The 15,219-nt window shown below is 32.2% G+C and overlaps 2 protein-coding genes across 2 annotated transcripts; both read left to right on the top strand.

Moving 5' to 3' along the window:
* Positions 1-3,961: 3,961 nt before the first annotated feature.
* Positions 3,962-6,189, top strand: LOC145570846 (xyloglucan endotransglucosylase/hydrolase protein 3-like). The gene is made up of 4 exons (XM_081629971.1): positions 3,962-4,136; positions 4,407-4,507; positions 4,623-4,819; positions 5,796-6,189. The coding sequence occupies exons 1-4, from the start codon at positions 3,962-3,964 to the stop codon at positions 6,187-6,189; spliced, it is 867 nt and encodes a 288-aa protein (XP_081486097.1).
* Positions 6,190-7,913: 1,724 nt separating this feature from the next.
* LOC145571973 (uncharacterized) lies at positions 7,914-14,729 on the top strand. The gene is made up of 5 exons (XM_081630987.1): positions 7,914-8,280; positions 9,833-11,077; positions 12,613-12,756; positions 12,870-13,050; positions 14,294-14,729. Exons 1-5 carry the CDS (start codon positions 8,044-8,046, stop codon positions 14,476-14,478), a joined length of 1,992 nt encoding a protein of 663 aa, XP_081487113.1. The 5' UTR covers positions 7,914-8,043; the 3' UTR covers positions 14,479-14,729.
* Positions 14,730-15,219: the final 490 nt, after the last annotated feature.

Here is a 15,219-nt window from a genome sequence, read left to right as displayed (position 1 = left end):
CCATAAATTGCAGTTGTATAGCTTTAATACATGTGATATATTATGAAAATATTAATTTGTTTATGTAATAATTTTTGTATATTATTTAATGCATATCTTCCTAGTTTAACCTAGAATACTTTGGTATACATATTAACATTTAATCAATGTGAAAGACAAGACAAATGTTCTTATCTTATGTTCTACACACATGACTTTAACTACAGTCGTAAGAGTACTTTGTGCATATAATAAGCCGCACGATTAATATACTACTTTATAATTTTTAATTTGGAGATTAAAGATATACTACATCCCAATCAAATTGCATAAGAATGCTAACCCAATGACCGTCCAGGTAAGAGAAGAAGAAGAAGAGAACCCCTTGTTGTGGAGAGCTGAATTTTATTTAAATACCTCTAAAATCATATTATATATAATTAAATAAATACATATTATAAAGAGCAAATTGGGGCCTAGCCCCTCATGAGCGTGCGCATAAAAAAAAAAAACAAACCTATAATTATATTTTATGTGCAAAAGAATTTTGATTGCATAATTACTATAACCTGAATCTCTTTAATAGGACAAAGTTAGTTATCTTTTCTAGTGAGTTCAAATCAATTAAAACCACTGTTGATTAAACATGAATGTATATACTTGCTATTCAAAATAATAATGAATTAAATATTTAGATATATTAAACTACAAATTTATTATTAATTTTATAAATCATAAATCATCAATTACAAATTCAAAACTTCATTCAAAATAATACATATATTACACATATATTAAAATACATATATTACATATATACATATTTATTGACTAATATGAGTTTGTGTACTTTAAATTTACATAACTCGCATATTGTTTTTTCATGTGAAGTACTTTAATTGATTTTTCATATTTTAGTTATATATAAGATTTTACAAGAGTTGAGTGACTGGGTCAATTAACTCTGTTTATTTGAACATATCATTGCACGTTCATAAACACATATATATACTAAAAATTCTAATATGGTCAGCTTTATTATGACCATCACTATATACTTGAATATGATTGGCTAATTTTTCCTTCCTTAAATAGTTGGTCAAACCTTGTTTTTAATTTTTTTCTATTTTAATTTCTTTTATTTTTCTATTTTAATTTTTTGAAATTATTTTGGCTGTGTTTGGTAACCAGCTTATTTGAGCAAAATTAGCTTATTGACTATTAAATAAGCCAACATAAAGTGTTTGGTGGAAAGCTTATTCCACTAAATAAGCTCTTTTACAAAAAGCTCCTAAAAGGAGCTTTTTCAAATAGCTTATTCAATTATTATGATGAAATGACACTTATACCCTCATTTACTTTAAAATCCTTTATGAGCTATCTACCCCATAATTAGTTTATTGGTCATTTTACATACATACTCAATCAGCTTAAAACAACCAGCTATTTACCAAACACTTTTATACAATCAGCTAGTCAAAATCAGCTAACACAATCAGATCCAGCTGGCTTTCAGCTTTAAGCTTTTCACCGAACAGGGCCTTTATTAAAATCATTTTTTAATTATCCAAAAATAAGATTAAATTTAAAAAATAAAAATCAAAATTTGTTCTTCAGTGTTCTTCGTTGTTCTTCAAGCTTCTTTAATGTTCTTCATCTATAGATGAATTTAACCACTAATTAATGATATGTGTCCTTAAAATTTTTTAATTCAATTGCATAAAATCAGCGATTTTCATCAATTGATGAATATTCTACATTCAAAAACAATTATTCAAGAATTTAACAACAATCCCAAATTCGCCAGAACTCGGAATTGGGATATATTAAAGTTTCGAATTTGCTGTTTAGATCTGGTTGGCCATATTTTGAATACCCAACGATGCGCAATTAACTCTAAGGGACACAAATCAATAATTTGTGGTGAAATTCATCCATAGATGAAGGAACTCGAAAAACATTCAAAAAGCTTGAAGAACAACGAAGAACAATCTTTGATTTTGATTTTTGTAATTTAATCTTATTTTTGTACTTCATCAAAAACTAAATTTAATAAAATATTTTCGAAAAAAAAAAGAATTTTGAAGGATTGAAAAAGAAATAAAAATAGAAAAAATTATTGTAAAAAAGGGGATTGACCAGATTTTACAAAAAAGGAAAAAAAATAGGCAAATTAGTGATGGTCATAATGAAGCTGACCATAGTAGAATTCCCCTATATATACTGGTTAAATAGAATACAGTTGTCAAAGTTTGATGACAGACAATAATTATTCTAAGCTTGTCTCCTCTTACGTTCATACTTGAATGAAAGTAAGCTACTGATCAAGCCTGTCAATATATATATATATATATATATATATATATATATATATATATATATATATATATATATATATATATATATATATATATATATATATTATATATATATAACACACACACCCACACACACAATGATCATAATCATCATGCTGATGATATTCTTACAAGTTATACGCGTATTTGTCATATAACAACATCAAAAATAATTATTAGTGCATGCATATTTAGGTTGTTATAATGTAGCTTAGATAGATTATAACACTTTTTAGTAAAATAAAAATAAACCTTGAGCATATAACTGGACCCTTTTAGAAAATGACATGCTACAACAGGTTATGTATAACATGACATTATTATTTCAAAAAAAAAAAAAAAAAAAAAAAAACATATGATGTGGCATCTTCTTATTAATCTAAAGTGACATTGATTAATTTTTTTTTAGAGGAAGTCGACAATAATGTCTATGACTAAAGTTCCCAGTCAAATTAATCAACCCCCCAACTATCCATTCCCTTCATTTACTGCCTCCTCCATCATCCTCCGTAATATTTAACAATGGCGGAACACCCGTAGTAAGAGGTCCATATTGTGCATTTGAATGAACAACAATTTCGAGGCCTTTCATGCTAATTTAATCGCGAGATTAATCTCAACTTCATACTAATAAAGGTCCCACCCAAATTAATCAACCCCCCACTGCAGCTCCAATGTTAGCAAGTTAGAGGTCAATCTATTTGATGTTGAAATTGTGAAATACAATACGGTAGCAGTTTGTTTGGTTATTTTGTTGTTCAATAACTCCTCATCAAACACATTTATCGTATTTAATAACATCTTTTATGAAAAAAACTAATGACAATATATAAAATTAAACTTATTGCAAAATACATAAATATGACCCTACAAAATTCTATCACTAATTATTTTAAATAAACTTATTATATTTTATATGAACAATTTATTTTATCTGAATATATATATTTTATTTTATCTCAACTTATTTTCTTTAAATGTTTTAAACTTATTTAATCTGAAATGATTTAACTATTTTTTTTTTTTAAAAAAAAAATCAATTAAATTAAATTAAATTAAGATCAAACGAACGAATCTTAAGTCAAAATCCATCATAACAAAATTAAAACATCACATCTCATTGCCCCCAATGAAAATTCATCTTGGACCCCCAAATATTTTGACTATTTTCTTCATTCACCAAACGTCCAAACCTAAAAAAAATTGACTAGACAAGAAATATAGTAATAGATACAATATGTAACGACTCTTGAGCATGCAATGTCTCTTAATAGATAGAGGTAAAAAGAGTTAGGGGACTTTAGTTTTAGTTATTTTCAAGCTACTATTTTGAATAATTTGATGTAACTATTTTTATGGGAAAGATATGGGTATATATGTACTCTAGTGTTTTACGTGTGGGGAAATGAAGGTGGCAGAATTAAGGTTCACACTCTTCTTGCTTTAAGATGACGTCTATACATGCATGTAATATTCAAACAAGTTCCATACATATATACAACCACCATCTATTAACTTATAATTTAATTATATAGAAAAATCTTTTCCAAAAAAAAAAAAAATTATAAAAAAAAATCTTTGAAATTTTTTTATAATCACTTAGCTTGAACAATTAGGTTCTACATATGGCTTCATATATTATGATCTGTAAACTTGTTTTAATTGCGCTCTTTATTAGTGAAATTACAAGTAGAATTAGTAGTGAGCCTATTTTTGATGAGAATTATGGTGTCATTTGGGGATATACTCATGTGGAGAACCATGCATCGGAAGTTCAAATCTACCTAGATAAATCATCAGGTTCATTTTATTCTGAAATATATACTAGCATGACAATTTTACGTTGCAATGTCTTATTGTAAGCTCTCAATGTGTTAATTACTTATATATGTGACTTATTACGTATTTTGGAGATCGATCAAGGAAACCTATGTATAAGATCGATGGCTTCACTCGTGTAACAATCATAATTAGCTTGTATTATTACATCATAGTAACATTTGCAGTGATAATTAACCTTATTTTATATGGAGTACAATGTATAATTGAAACTACTATATGATGCTGCAGGTACTGGGTTCGAATCAAAGCAGAGTTATGGATCAGGGTTCTTTACCATGCAAATAAAATTGCCAGATAAAGACTCTGGAGGAGTTGTTACAGCATTTTATGTATTATTACATACTAATCATTAATTATTTTGCTTTGATTAACTAATTCACTTTCTTAATTAATGAAATTTCACTTAAACTAACTCATTTAAATGAATGACTGATTAATATGTAGTTAACATCAGTCGAAGATGGTAGTCGCGATGAGCTAGACTTCGAGTTCTTGGGGAACAGAGAAGGGAAACCCTACACATTGCAGACTAATGTATTTGCACAAGGGATAGGAAATAGGGAGCATAGGATTCATCTTTGGTTTGATCCTACTGCTGATTTTCACACTTATAAGATCCTTTGGAACCAACATCACATTGTGTAAGTATGTACTTCTATTCTAGGAGTTTAGGAAAAGCTAGTTAATTGAACATGCATGACAAAATATATGTCACCTACTAATTAAATATATATATATATATATATATATATATATATATATATATATATATATATATATATATATATATATATATATATATATATATATATATATATATATATATATATATATATATATATATATATATATATATATATATATATATATATATATATAATATATATATATTGCTAGCTAACTGTATTTAATTAAACTTTGCGATTTGTGGATGGTTATAATCACTACAATGTCACTTACTAATTAAAAATTCATATTGTCGACTGACTTAAACTTCGTGATTTGTAGATGGTTTAAAAAAAAAAATACAAAATCAAACCATATATGTGATCATATATATCTTGCATGCATTGGCGGAGCTACATTCCCAATTACAGGGTCAATTACCATTGCTTCATGCCCTTTCATCGCCTTTTTTTCCTCATTTAAAAAATTAACTACATCTTATTTTATTTTTAAATAATAATTTACTAAGATTATTAAACTTTATTATACATTTTGTTGATGAGATTATACTTGTATGTAACGAGCATACAACAATTTTTATAATTATTACAGTACACTAAATTTCCACAATTCTACACGTCAACACTACCTCATATATTTTACATGAATTTTTTAAGTTAAAAACAAAAATATTTGTCATTAACTGATCTAGATTTATGTATGGAGTAACGTTATACATATCACTCTATTCAAATGTAAATGTTGTTCATTCTTTGACTACTTTTAACTTTTTTGTGAGACAATTACCGCCAAATTAGAAACAACATTTAAACATTTAAATATTAAAGGGTAAGATTTATTGAAGCACTGATTGTTTGAAATAAAGTTAACATACTAAATGATTATGATGTATATATAAATGAATTATATATAATTTGTATTCCAAATTAGTTTTTTTGCAGACAATATACCAATAAGATATTTCAAAAACAACATAAACATTGGAGTGAGATACCCATCTAAACCAATGAAGATAGAAGCAAGTATATGGGATGGATCTGATTGGGCAACAGATGGAGGACAGACCAAGGTTGATTGGAACCATGAACCATTTAGGGCATATTTCAAGGGTTTCAATATTGATGGGTGCCAAATTGATAAAAATAGTGGGACAATTGAGCCTTGCAATTCTGATAAATATTGGTGGAATAACAAAAGATATTGGGAATTAGATCCTACTGAACAAGAAGCCTATAATGTTGTCAAGCATCGTTATGTTACTTATGATTATTGTACTGACAAGCAAAATCATCCCGTTACTCCTCCCGAGTGCTCTCAACAATAATAAATTTAAAAAAGGATCGATATAAAATAACGTCATCACCAATTCTTTGGCCTATGCCATGTACGGGTTGAAATTGATTGAATAGAGCTTATTAAGTTATTACTAATGAATTTGTAATGAGATATAATGTGATAGTGTATAATAAGCTCAGTGATTATACACTTATAGATGTCATGTTCTAGAAATGCAACATAAAATTTCATTCACGTAAGATGTTAAGATTCAAAGGTTTCATTCATATAATCAAGATTGCAGGTAGCTAGCGATTATGTTATTAATTCCTTAAGTTAAAGCATTTGTTAATGTGTCGGTCAAACTTTGTAGACTTGTATGGATGAATTATTAGAGTAAAAAAAAAGTCACAATTGTCACACTCTGTAGGTTATTTTTCACACAAAAAGTGTTTGACCCACAAATATCAAACTAAAATAACTTTGAGGGTTAGGGCCTGTTCTCATTGACTGAAATGAGCTGAAGTGAACTGAATTGAACTTATTGGATCTGAATTGAACTAAAATGAATATTTTATGAGAGAAGGAAATTAGGAGCTGAACTGAACTGAACTTATTAGAGCTGAACTGAAAATAATCTGATGAGAACAAGATCTTAAAGTATGGTAGAGTCTTTCTCCTTTAACTTTAACCCAAAAAAAAAAAATTGTTTCTTAAAAAAAAAAAAAATTGTACAAATGTAATTTTCAAAAAAAATAAAAAATAAAAAAAAAGGAAAATTTGCCAATTACTACCGCGTATTAATGCGTATTTGAAAATTATTACCGTGAAATAAAAAACTTGTGACTTACTACCGTAAAAACTTCAAAAAATTTGCGATTACTACCAATCTCCATTTTAAATCGTTTATGACGTCACTAACCCACGTTAAACCCATGGTTAACCTATTTAACCACCTAAAAATAAAAGAAAAATAAAAAAAGGCCTAACCCATGGTTAACCCCCCCAACTACCCAATTCAATTTCCCTCCTCTTTCTCTCTCATACCACACAAAATATTTGCAGCCTCTTGTATTGTTGTCCGCATCAAAGTCTGGACAAGCTACAAACCTCCTACCAGGGTTTTCTTTGGTCCAGGACTTCATAATTGAAGTGTTCAACCCACATTGCATTTCCAACCCTCCACCTTGCCCCCCTAAACATCTCCCTGTTGAGTCAACAACAAAAACATAAACTTTTATCACTTATTATCTTTAAATCTTAGTTTAATTCAAAGAAGTATACAATACCCCTAAATTTGTCAATCAAAATTGCACTCCAAAACCCTAAATTGCGAATTCCAGAAATGTCGTTAAACCCTAGAATTCTAACACAATTAAACAACACGTTTGAGAGCGAAATTAAACAAATTGAGAATTTACCTGAATCGATTTGAGGACACCTTCGAGGTATTAGTCTTCAATTTCGAGAAAGATCAGCAATTTAGAGAAATTTCTAAGTTGCTCAGTTTTCTAAATTGGGGGAAAAGAGTGAGGTTTAGTTATGTTAGTTGGGGGGGTTAACCATGGGTTAGACCTTTTTTTATTTTTCTTTTATTTTTAGGTGGTTAAATATGTTAACCATGGGTTTAACGTGGGTTAATGACGTCATAAACGACTTAAAATGGAGATTGGTAGTAATCGCAAATTTTTTTGAAGTTTTTACGGTAGTAAGTCACAAGTTTTTTATTTCGCGGTAGTAATTTTCAAATATGCATTAATACGCGGTAGTAATTGGCAAATTTTCCAAAAAAAAAAAATCCTTGTTTATTGACGGATCGCAGTAGGCTGAACTTTGAGATGGCTTCACCATCGTCGTCGTCTTCCCTCGCACACACTTAACAGCTCCTAACAAGAACTCATCAATGGCGAAGTCATGGATTTTCTCTCTCCTAATTCTATGCTGCTTCATCGTCTCCGCCTTCCAATTCGCTTCCAGTAACAAAGAAGCACAAAAGGAGGAGTTCAATGAAGAACTGCTACTGAAACCGTTGCCCGATCGGAAAGTTCTAGCGCATTTTCACTTCAATACTAAGGCTAATTTCTCCTCCTACTATGGCGGATACCATCTCCATCTCTTTCCTATGGCTATTTATCAGCTTGTATGTTCTTCTTCATCCTCTTCTATTTAATTTCGGAAGACCTTGTTATTATGAATTTTATTTTATATTTTGGTCAATTTTAGGGTTTATTTTTAGTGTTGATTGTAGCTTCACTCAATTATTCTGTTGATTAGTGTTAGTTTGATAATGATTGAATTTCATTGACTGAAATGTGCAACAAATTACCATTTTGATTTAGTATAAGTATTGGATATACTCATCGAATTGGTGTTAGTTTGGAAATTAAGACAAAATTATGCGTCAATCGGTGTAATTGATTTTCCGCTGATGTTGAATGTTTCTTTGTTTAGCTTCCTATAACATTGTTGACTGTTACTGCATTTGCTAGTTTACTACTGCTGTAATGCTAATAGTGACATTAGCTGAATAGCTGCCATTCTTAGTTGGTATGTTGAAGAAATAGGATCATTTTATTAGACGGATTTATAGCGGGGACTATGTAGAATCCTGCTGTGGTAAAATCACCAGTGCAGAAGATTGTCTATGTAGAAGACGGATCACCGGTTGTGGAAATGTGTACCGTTTTTGTCCATTCTATGAGGATTGGTCAGTTTCCATGCTTGGGATGGCTGAAATAGTGATATGTGTTTTTAGGTTTTGAAATTAATAGGTATTTGTAAGTTCTTGAGCAGAAATTCATTAATAGCAATGCATTTATACCTGACGTATTCTGTGTTTACATATTTTGCTTTTCTTGTATATTTAAGTTCACCAGACGCAAGTTTTAATCTGTAAATCATTTTAATGGCTGATTGAATGGGATTTATGATTGCTTTACTCATAATCAGTGAAGCAATGCAGATTCATTATTCCCTCTTGGAGGGAGCACTAATTGGCTGATGATTTTTTTATTTTTTTTTGTCTGATTTAAGTGTTTTAGACTGTTGGAGACGTTGATCATCTTAACTTGTTTCGACAACTAGTTTGATGGATAGCTTTATGATATGCTATGGTGCTTTAGGCTGAAACTCAATTATGGGACTGGAAGGTGTAATCTAACATTAAGCCACTAAATTATTGCGATTATGTTTGATTCCTTGAGATAATTTCAACAGGGTAATATTCACATATATTATCCATGCATTTGAACAAAGATATTAACATTATATTTCTTATGTTGCGAGATGCTCCGTGTGCTCCTATTCCACGTCCCAGTCATTAATTATCTTGATATAGAAAGATCTTGGTTTTCCTTTTTCTCACCCTTCTATAACAATATTGTCCCTCTTGAGAATGTTTTGTTTGTGACCCATTAATGTTTAACAAATGTACTTTTAAAGTGGAATACATGTAGTAGATCTACTACAACTTGTGCTCCTAGACTTTGGTTGATTATAATGGAAGTTGTCAAGGGTACACTTGTTTAGGAGTAAGAAGTTTGTTGTTTGTGTTTTGTATCCTTTTTTCCCTTCATATTTTGACAATGGTGATATACTCCCTATAATTATCTCAATCATTTAAAGTATGTCCTTGCTGAAAATCTGTTAATATTCAGTATTGATTGAGTGTTACAACTGTGTTGTTTGACTAGGTCCACAAATTTCAAATCAAGGAAATGGAACTGTCTTTCACTCAGGGTCGTTGGAACTATGAACGTTGGGGTGGGTTTGATCCTATTTCAAGTAGTAATGCAAAACCTCCTGGAGTTGAATTGTGGGCAATTTTTGACTCTCCACCATCTCAGGTTGATGCTTTATGGAAAAATTTGACTCACACTCTTTCGGGTCTATTTTGTTCTTCCATCAACTTCCTGGAGTCCTCAACTACTTATTCTGCGCCCGACTGGGGATTTCGGGCATCTGCAGGCAATTTGAGGTATGGCACATTGCCCCGTGAAGCTGTTTGTACGGAGAACCTGACTCCATGGCTAAAGTTACTGCCCTGTCGAGACAAGGCTGGTCTTGCTGAGCTGATGGATAGGCCATCTATATATCGTGGATTTTACCATTCTCAGCGGCTGCACTTGGTTTCCAGTGGCTTTGATTTAGATACTAGTAATTCAGAAATCGAACTTGAACAAACACTAACTGTTGTTCTCCATCCTGGAAGTCTAAGTTGGGCTAAGAGTGACAGTACTGGCTCTGTAATGCAACCAAATTGGTCTTTAAGCACAGTATTTGGAAGGAAAGTCAACAGAAATTGTGTTCTTGCCAAATCTAGCAACATTTTCCTTCACCTTGACAGAGACCTTGTCTCTGAACTGAGAATTAAGGGAATTAATCCTGATTTTGCAGCTTCTGAAAGTTCCAGCTCTAACCTAGCGTTTGAATTGTCTTCTATCCCAGATAAGGTGATCAGAGAAGCTGATAATTTACAAAATGAGGATTCATCTGTTCTTTATGTGTTCTCTATCGAGAAATTTGCTGATGCTAAACCATTTGATTTGGCACTAACTTGGAAACTTCCTGTGATTTGGTCATCTTCCCAAGCACCATTACTTGCCAATAGATTCTTGATGGGAAGTGGGAATGAAAGGGGTGCTATAGTTATATCTTTAAATTCTGCTGGTCACCATCAGAGTTTGGTGGGAACTGGTTCTTCTGAGGACAGTTGCTACTTGCACATCAATGTTTTCCAAGTTGTTCCTTGGTATGTTAAGGTGTATTATCATACATTACAGATATATATCAATGGTCAAGTCCATCCTGCTGCTAACATCACCAGAAAAATGCGGGTATCCCCTTCTGAAGACAAGGTTTCCCCTGGGGCATTGGAGCTGGCATTGACATTTCCTTGCAGCATGAAGTCAGCTGCACTTTCTTTGGACTTTGATAAGGTATGCCTGAAATGCTTTATGTGTTTTGTGTTATTCTATTATTGCTAGGTATATTGAAATAGAGTTCCCATGGATTTCTCTTTGTCAATTCTAGTGGAAGCAGACATCAGAGCTTACAATAACCAATTTAAGTGCATAAAATGATGAACGGGGTGTAGTCAACTTGTGCATGTATCTCTCTCCATGTAACACTAATACACGAATTGTATTAATTGGATCTGTCTTCAAAGGCACTTTATCATAGGAAAATATCGCTGTGTTGCCTTGGCATAATTTGCTTGCCAATTGAGTATGGATCCTTTATACAAAATAGCCAAATTCATAGAGCTCGATTTGTGATTTCGTTTACTACCCTCTATAAACAAAAGTACCTCTGTACCTGTAGCAATTTCTAAATAGCATTACCATTGGCAGACTTTTATGGTTGTATGCACTTAGCTCAATTACTGGAATTTGGTAGCATGACCTTTGGCAGATTTTTATGGCTGTATGCACTAAGCTCAATTACTGGAATTTGGTCCCAGAAACTGGAAGCACTTAGTGTCTTGATGAAACTTCATATAATTCTGAATCATATTGATATATTTGTAAACCTAAGTCTATAAAATTTGCTTAAACTTCTCCAAATTGCATTGTCTTCCTCTCGGGAATCAACTTACCTACTTGACGTGAAAATTTTATCAAAAGCTCCCAGAACTCTGAAGTCTTCATCTTCAACGGTTGAGAAGAAAACACAACTTGGGAAAAATTAGCAGATTAATTCATCATTTGTGACGGGCTTGATGGCAGATCATTAATTTCATTTGAAGGCGAAAATATGGCCTCTAGATGGAGATATCATGAAGTACTCGCATTGTGTTCTAGTGTTTTACCCTACTTAATTTTTTAAATCACTATCTGCATTTAGCCGAGCAATTTGCACTTGATTGCAATCATTTCAACTGTTGCCGGCTTATCTTTCCCCATGTCATAATTTTGCAACAGAGGTTGTTTGTGACATACTGTTATATACTTCCTCCATTTTAGGTGTTCCATATGTTTTTGACACTTTAAACGGTGGTGGGGGCAAGGGTAGCTTATTACTACAAAGGCTCTTATTACTACAAAGGCTATGTGTGTATGTGAATATGTGATGTACCAAAAAGTAAGAGAGAGAGAGATAGGGGCAAAAGGTAAGGGCATGCATTTACTTTGTAATTTAAACTATAGTTTACTTCATAGAGAAATGGGACCATAATTTCTAAACAGCTCAGAGGAAAGTGGACCAACTAAAAAAACGAGGAAATATTGGCCAGTGTTTCACATGTTTCTATGGCTGAAGAGTCCATCCTGAATGTTTCTTTTACATAGTTGATAAGCATTGAAAACCATTGATATGTTTCTTCAGTTTTTAGAGAAACTCTGTTTTTGTGGTGTAGCTTTTGGTAGGCTTAACGTTATTGGTTGCGTTGTTTGTAGGCTTAACATTATTGGTTGTCTAGATTTCTGAGTTTTCTGCTACATGATTAATGATATATGATTGTATGTATGTCCAGGGATTTCTGCACATAGATGAATATCCTCCAGATGCCAATCAAGGTTTTGATATTCCTTCAGCTCTAATTAGCTTTCCTGATTTCCATTCAAGCTTAAGCTTTGCTGAAGATTCAAACGTCTCTCCTATATTATCAAAATTGCAGGTAGTCCAAAACTCTTTAGTACTCTCTCCTATCAGTTTTATGCCTTTATTTTATTCTCTTTTCGATTGAATTTGATTTTAGTTTGTTCATCTGGTTGTTCCCTTTTAATGCAGAAGAGAAGTCCTGCTCTGGCTTATACAGAAGTATTGCTCGTGCCATTAACTACCCCAGACTTCAGCATGCCTTACAATGTTATCACAATTACTTGTACAGTATTTGCTCTATATTTTGGATCCCTGCTCAATGTACTGAGGAAGCGTGTTGGTGAAGAGGAAAGACTGTTGGAAGAAAGAGGTAATTATATACTACGTAATTGCTTGGCTATAATTTCTTGATAAAGATACTGTTTTCTATGATGGACGTGATTTCTACCTGTTATTGAGTTTCTAAGCTACGGAAGATATCCCTCCCCCTCCCTTCCTGAATAGAATTTACGATTCATGAAGAATAAGAAGAAAATTGGATGGATAAGTGGACACAACATTTTTTTTCATATATATATACGGTGTATATCTGTAATTTGTTCATTTCAGCTCTAAGCCTGTAAGGACTGTAAGTCTGTAAACGCCTCAGATTCTTGTGCTGTTTCTTTAAAGGAGGTCAAGTGTAGTGTGATTGCTGATTACTAATGGTCTGTTTGGTAGGTTGGTAACAGATGGTGGTAAACAGTAAACTGGTAATAAGAAATAATTTGTATGTAATTTGGTTAGAGCCTTGTGCCTATGGTAATGATAGTTCACCCCAAGGTATCTCTTTTTCTTCATAAATTTTCATTGCCATTTACAACTATTCGAAGGGTGTTATTGGGAGGTAATGAAAATTTATGATAACACAAGTTTGGGGATGGGGGTTAAATTAGTATGAACATTGGGATGATACTTTTCTTGCAAAATTACACTAACATTTATCCCCATTACCGCCATTTATTACTACCTACCAAATGGGCCATAAGTTACCTTTTTTTTTTTTCTTCGTTTTAGCTTGGGCTTATTTGGCCATCATAGTTACATTGGATTGAGCATCAATTGAGATATGCCATGAGAAATAGCTGCATATCTTTGAGAATGAGCTTCTCCTTTCTTTATCTTGGGCATATTTAGCCATCATAGTGATGCTGGGCTGAACATTAGTATTTAAGAATGAAATGAGAAGGGGGTCGACGGAACTATGACTATTCCATTGTCACACCCTGATTATTAGAGTAGGGTAATGAAGATCCTACTCTCTATTTTCCTAGTCAACCTATCTAAAGCAAATGGGTGGTTGAAGCTGTAATCACATTTCTCTGCAATTAGATTATTTGTGCTTACTAATCTCCTTTCTTTTCCACTCTGAAGTTGGCATGAGTTACTTCTTTGTCCGTGTCAAGTTTTCTTATTCTTCCTTGAAGACATACAAACCCCCTTTATCTATGATTATTTTGCAACGCATCCGATAGCATTTGTTAAGCATCAGAGATGATTTTAACTCACAAAATGTGCTCAATTTGCTTTTTTCTCTCCTTTCACTGACGATATCTTCTGAATATAAATAACAGCCAAGAGGAAGAGTAGCAGGCTTCATCAGCTGTGGCAAAAGTTGTTTGCTAGATTGAGGGGAAAACCAGTGGAGCAGGATCAGAACTCCACGGCCTCTTCTTCATCAACAACTAATACTAAGCTAATTTTCAAGGTTGCATTGGTGGCTTTATTAGCTGTAGTATGGCAGTATTATTTGAGATAACTAGAATTCCACCAACTAAGCCTTTTTTTTCATCTTAAAAGTAGTAAATTTATTTTTACCAATTTGTTTGTACCATATATTGTTATAACAATGTTGTTTGATATAGAGAGAAATAGAGGTAGCCAATTTTGTTCTTCATACAGTGAGTGTTGAATCAGTCATAAGTAGAGCAAGTCGGTTAGACAGTACGTTGTAATATTTGTAACCTGCTAACCAATGATTAATTGATTATAGGCTGGTACTTGAATTACATCTGATATTGATGTCAGACTTTAAGGAGATTGCATTTGCAGAGACAAGACAGGTTCTGAACTATATTCTAGTACTCTCGGTCTCTCTCAGTCTCAATGTAAAGCATTCCATATAAGACGAGTGAACCTTAAACATTATCATCATTGAACAAAACTAAACTGCGAGTTACAATAATTGATAGCTTCACTCCATGGATGACCTGTGAGTGTTGATAGCATTATGGATTGCCTCTGCAATCTTTTCTTGGACGTTGTTGGCATTTTGCTCACTAAACTTGTCAAAAGTAGCTTTAAGATCACTTAATTCCTCTCGGGTATCTCATCTTTATACTTAGCTTTATGCTTCTTGATGATTTTAAGCTTGTCATCCTTACTCTAGAAGATCTTCTATTTCTTTTTCCAGATAACTTGTACTCCCCATTGAGGGAGCTCCAATTAGGTTAGCGAGGTATGTTAATCTAGTGGTGCAGACGTAAATAACTGCTGGAAC

The sequence above is a fragment of the Chenopodium album genome, chromosome 12 (assembly GCF_948465745.1).
Source record: "Chenopodium album chromosome 12, dcCheAlbu1.1, whole genome shotgun sequence".
NCBI classification, from domain to species: Eukaryota; Viridiplantae; Streptophyta; class Magnoliopsida; order Caryophyllales; family Amaranthaceae; genus Chenopodium; species Chenopodium album.
Note: the sequence above shows the minus strand (reverse complement) of the source record. Positions and strands in the feature narration are given on the sequence as shown.

What these genes read in the sequence shown, in the direction of transcription:
- LOC145570846 (XM_081629971.1), top strand. Translation starts at nt 3,962, where the DNA reads ATGGCTTCATATATTATGATCTGTAAACTTGTTTTAATTGCGCTCTTT. An exon ending in CTACCTAGATAAATCATCAG is followed by an intron (nt 4,137 to 4,406) that starts GTTCATTTTATT and finishes ATGATGCTGCAG; the next exon opens with GTACTGGGTTCGAATCAAAG. An exon ending in GAGTTGTTACAGCATTTTAT is followed by an intron (nt 4,508 to 4,622) that starts GTATTATTACAT and finishes ATTAATATGTAG; the next exon opens with TTAACATCAGTCGAAGATGG.
- LOC145571973 (XM_081630987.1), top strand. Translation starts at nt 8,044, where the DNA reads ATGGCGAAGTCATGGATTTTCTCTCTCCTAATTCTATGCTGCTTCATC. An exon ending in TTTCTTTGGACTTTGATAAG is followed by an intron (nt 11,078 to 12,612) that starts GTATGCCTGAAA and finishes ATGTATGTCCAG; the next exon opens with GGATTTCTGCACATAGATGA. An exon ending in AAGACTGTTGGAAGAAAGAG is followed by an intron (nt 13,051 to 14,293) that starts GTAATTATATAC and finishes TATAAATAACAG; the next exon opens with CCAAGAGGAAGAGTAGCAGG.